Consider the following 4,926-nt stretch of genomic DNA (forward strand, 5'->3'; position numbering starts at 1 on the left):
GCCAGTGGAGAGCAAGGAACAGGCCAGGGTATGGCAGGGCAGGGACAGGGAGGTCCAGGGCCAGAGTCAGGTCCAGGACATGGACAGGGCAGGGCCAGAAACATGGCAGGACCAGAAAGGGGACAGGGCAAGGGCAAGGCCAGAGAAGGACCATGGAAAAAACATGGCCAGGGAGGGTCCAGGGCAAGGGCAAGGCCAGGGCAGAACCAGAGCCAGAGCAGGCCAAAGGCAGGGCCAGGGCAGGGCAAGGCCAGGGTAGGGCACGGCCAGTGTAGGGTGAGGGTAGGGCTAGGGCGAGTTCAGGGCCAGGGCAGGACTAAGATAGCACAGGGCTAAGGCAGGGCCAGGGCAGGGCCAAAAGGAGGGGCCAGGGCCAAGCATGGCCAGTGTCAGACCTGGGGATTGTCAGGGCCAGGGTCAGGGTCAAGGCTGGGCCAGGGACAGGGCCAGAGCAAGGGCAGGGCCAGGGAGAAAGCAGAACCAGAGAGGATCCAGAGCAAGGCCAGGGTCAGGGCAGAACCAGGACCAGGATAAGGCAAAGCCAAGGCCAGGGCAGGGCAAGGCCAGGGCAGGGCAAGATCAGGGAAGGGCAAGGCCAGGGTAGAAAAGGCCAGGGTAGGGCCAGGCCAGGGTAGAAGGCCATGGTAGGGCCAAGGCCAAGGCAGGGCAGGGCTAGGGTAGCACAGGGCATGGCCAAAAACAGGGCAGGGCCATAGCAGTGGCAGGACTAGCAACAGGGCTAGGGCAAGCGCTGGACCAGAGCATGGTGGGGACAATACAGGGCCAGGACAGAGGATGGCAAGGCAGGTCCAGGGCCATTTCATGGACTCAGTAGGCCTGGGGTCAGGCCAGGGCAGGGCAAAGGCAAGGCCAGGGAGAAGGCAGGGCCGGGGCCAAGGCAGTGCCAGGGCAGGGCAGGACCAGTGCAGGGCCAATGCAGGGTGAGGGCAAGGCCAGGGCATGGAAGGGCAGGTCAGGACCAAGGAAGGCCCAGGAGAGGGCCACGGCAGGGTCATGGCCAGAACAAGGGTATGGCTGGGGTCAGGAATATGGTAGGATGAGGGCTGGGCCCAGGCTGAGGCACGCAGGGCAGAGCATGGCCTGTGCAACGCATGGCCAGGCCATAGAGATGGGAGGGCAACACCAAGGCAGAGTCAGGGTAGATCCAGGGCTGAGCAGAGTCAGGGCAGGTCCAGAGTCGAGGCAGAGCTAGGGCCCAAGCAGGGCCATGGTAGCACCAGGGCAGAGGAGGGCAGGGCAATGCAGGACTGGGCCATGGCAGTGCCTGGTCAACTCCGGGGCAGGGCCAGAAGCAGGACAGGGCCAGGGCCAATGCTCAGGCCAGGGACAGGGCATGACAGGACGTGCCAGAGCAGGGCTGGGCCAACGTTGGGGCAGGGCAAATCAGACCAGGACACCTCCAAGTCCAGCTCTGGCCCTGCCTTGGCCCTGGCCCCTTCCTAGCCTGACCTTGTCCCTGGCCCTGCCCTATCCATGCCCTGTGTGTTTGACCAGTGTTTTATAACCAGAATCCCACAAGAAACTTAAATTAGTTCTTTTTGTGCATTTTTAGTAGAGATGGGGTTTCACAATGTTGCCCAGGCTGGTTCCAAACTCCTGAGCTCAAGCCATCTGCCTGCCTTGGCCTCCCAAAGTGCTGGGATTACAGGAGTAATCTGGCCAAGTACTTAACTTCTTTATGCCTGTTTCCTACATTTGGAAAATGGGGATGCTTTAAGTACCTAGCACATAGAATTATTATGAGAATCAATGCCTCACATATTTACATGTTGATAAAATTATACTCATAGAACACTACTGGAAGCAAAGATAGTTTTAGTTAAAATTTAGTGATTACTGCAAATATTATTACTATTACAAACAACATAGTATAGACATTACTACTACTATAGTTATCTTAAAAATCTAAAATAAAAATTTTACGTAATAGCCTAAAGTAATCTATCCTGCTCTGCCCTGGCTCAGCCCTAGTGCCGGCTCTGCCCCTAGTCCTACTACATCCCTGGCCCTGACCCTTCCCTGGTCCAGCCGCTGCCCTGGCCCTTCCCATCTTCAGGCCTTACCATGGCCCTACCCTGGTCCTGACCCTGCCCTGGTCTGGTCCTGACCCTGGCCCTACCCCAGAGAAGGGGTATGGCAGAGCCAGGGAAGGGCCGGGGCAAATAAGGGACAGGACACATCCAAATCCAGGAAAGGGCCAGGGCCATGACAGAGCCAGGGCGAGTCCTTGGCAGGGCCAGGCTCCAGGCCAGGACCAGGAAAGGGTCATGGCAGGGTCACTGTATGGCCAAGGTCCAGGCCAAAGCCAAGGCAGTGGCAGGGTTAGGTCTGCATAAGGGCAGGACCAGAGCCAGTGATATGGCAGGGCCAGGGCCAGGGCCAGGGCTGTGCCAGGACAGAACAAGAGCAAAGCAGGGCAGGACCACAGCCAGGCCATAGAGAGAGTAGGGCAAATGCCAAGGCAATGCCAGGGTAGTGCCAGGGCTGAGGCAAGGTCAGGGAAGGTCCAGGGCTGAGTCGAGGCTAGAACCAAGACAGGGGCAAAGGCCGGGGCAGATCTAGGGCACAAGCGGGGCAGATCTAGGGCACAAGCAGGGCAGGCTAGGGCAGGGCAATGGCAAGACCAGGCCATGGCAGGGCCAGCCCAGGATAGAACAGGGCACAGGCAGGGCAGGGTCAGGGCCACGGCTGGGGCAGGACAAGGACCAGGACCGGGGTCCAGGCCAGGGCAAGGGTATGGCCAGGGCAGAGGTAGGGCCAGAGCCAGGGTCTGAGCAGGACCAAGGCAGGTCTATTGCAGGGCCAGGGTTCAGACCAGGGCCAGAGCAGGGCTGGGACAGGGCCAGGGCCAGAACCAGGAAAGGGCAATGTCAGGACAAGGGCCGTGGCAGGACCAGCAACGGGGCTAGGACCAGGATAGGGACAGGGACAGGGTCAGGGCTAGGGCCAGAATAGCATGCCAGGGTAGAGCCAGGCCAAATTAGGGCCAGGACAGGGTCAGAATCAGGGCTGGGCCAGGGTATGGCCTTAAGTAGCGAAGGGCCAGGGCCAGGGTCCATGCCAGTGCCAGCGCCGGTCCAGGGCAGACGCAGGGCCATGGCCAGGTCTAGGACAAGGCTGGGGCAGGGCCAAGGTCTGGGTCAGGGTCATCACAAGACCAGGACAGAGCCAGGGGTGGGACAGGGCCATGGTAAGACCAGGTTAAACCATGGACAAGACACCTGCAAATCCACTTCAGGGCCAGGGTCAGGGCAGGGCCAGTTCAGGGCCAGGGCCAAGACAGGGCCAGGGTAAGGGCTGCCAGGGTCATTGGCAGGGCCAGGGCCATGGCAGGACCAGGGTCAGGAGCAGGGGTCAATGCCAGGCCAAGGCCACAGATAGGACCAGGTCTGTGCTAGGGCCAGTGTGAGGGCCAAGGTGGGGTCAGGGCAGGGCCAAAGGGAGGGCAGGGCCAGGGCAGGGTGGAGCAGGCCCAGGGTAGCACAGGGTTAAGGTAGGGCACGACCAACCAGGGCAGGTCTATGGCTGGGGCCAGAGCAGGACGAGGGCCGGGGCAGGGCCACAGCCAGGGCACGGCCAAGACAGTGGCAGCTCCAGGGCAGGGCCAGGGTTAGGACCACAGACATGTCCAAGGCCAGTGCCAGGGCAAGGGCAAGGGCAGGGCCAGGGCCAGGGTCATCTAAGAATTAGGGACAAAGCCAGGCCCAGAGCTGGGCCAGGACAGGTACCTGGCAGGGCTAGGGTCTGGGCCAGAGCCACGGCAGGGCCAGGGCCACAACCAGGTCTGTGCTACGGCCAGGTCCAACACAGTGCCCAGGTAAGGCTAGGGTGAAGGCCAAGGTAGGGCCAGGGCAGGGTCAAAGCCAGGCTAGGGCCAAGGCAGGGCCAGGGCCAGCAAGGCAGGGCCAGGAAAGCACAGGGCCAGGGCAGGGCCAGGCCAGTGCCAAGACCTGGGCAGGGCCAGGGCCATAGAAACGGCCTGGGCAGGACCAGGTTTGGGGCAGGAGCAAAACAAGGGCAAGGACAGTACAGGTTCTTGGCACAGCCAGGGTCCAGGACAGTGTCAGGGCAGGGCCAAGGCAGGGTCTGGGCCATGGTAAGACCAGCAACAGGGCTGGGGCTAGGTCAGTGACAGGACCAGAGTCAGGGCAAGGGCCAGAGCAGTGCAAGGCCAGGGGAGGGCCAGGCATTTCAGGGTCAGGGCCATGGGAGAACCAGGGCAAGGTCTCAAGCAGGGAAGGGCCAGGGCCAGGACAGGTCCAGGGCAGGGCCATGACAGGACCAGGGGCTGCATTAGGGCAAGGGCAGGGCCAGAGCAAGGTAAGGTTCAGGGCCAAGGCTAGGGTAGGGACAGGGCAAGAAATATGGCAGGACCAGGGGCAATGCCAAGGCCAAGGCTGAGTCAGGGCTGAGTCAGGGCAGGGCAGGGCAGGGCATGGTATGGCCAGTGCAGGACAGGACAAGAGCCGGTCCACAGAGAGACCAGGGCTGATGCCAAGAAAGAGCCAGGCTAGTGCCAAGGCTGAGGCAGTGTCAGAGCATGTCCAGGGCAGGGCCGGGGCCAGGGCCAGAACTGAGCCAGGGCACAGCCAAGGCAGGGTAGGGCAGGGAAATAGCATGGCCGGGTCAGTACTGGGACAGGGCAGAGCAGGGCAAGGCAATGGTAGGGGCAGGGCAGAGACAGGCCAATGCAGAGCCATGTTACACCGGGGCCAGGACACCTCCAAGTCCACTTCAGGGCCAAGGCTATAGCAGGACAAAGACCAGGGCCAGGGTCAGAGCCAGGTCTGTGCTGGGCCTAGCGAAGACTAGGGTGAGGGCCAAGGTAAGGCCAGGGCAGGGTCAAAGGCAGAGTAGGGCCAGGGCAGGGTGATGACACATCCGGAGCACAGCAGGGCAGGGTGA

At 61.7% G+C, this 4,926-nt stretch overlaps 1 protein-coding gene across 1 annotated transcript; it reads right to left on the reverse strand.

The window, feature by feature from the left end:
* Nucleotides 1–389: 389 nt before the first annotated feature.
* LOC129397141 (MAPK-interacting and spindle-stabilizing protein-like) lies at nucleotides 390–1,016 on the reverse strand. Its single transcript, XM_063594810.1, has one exon. The coding sequence runs from the start codon at nucleotides 1,014–1,016 to the stop codon at nucleotides 390–392; it is 627 nt and encodes a 208-aa protein (XP_063450880.1).
* Between the last annotated feature and the right edge of the window lie 3,910 nt (nucleotides 1,017–4,926).

Source organism: Pan paniscus, chromosome 12 (genome assembly GCF_029289425.2).
Source record: "Pan paniscus chromosome 12, NHGRI_mPanPan1-v2.0_pri, whole genome shotgun sequence".
NCBI lineage: Eukaryota > Metazoa > Chordata > Mammalia > Primates > Hominidae > Pan > Pan paniscus.

Bases quoted from the DNA above. Each gene is read 5' to 3' on its own strand.
- LOC129397141 (XM_063594810.1), bottom strand. From the start codon at position 1,016: ATGACCCTGCCGTGGCCCTCTCCTGGGCCTTCCTTGGTCCTGACCTGC.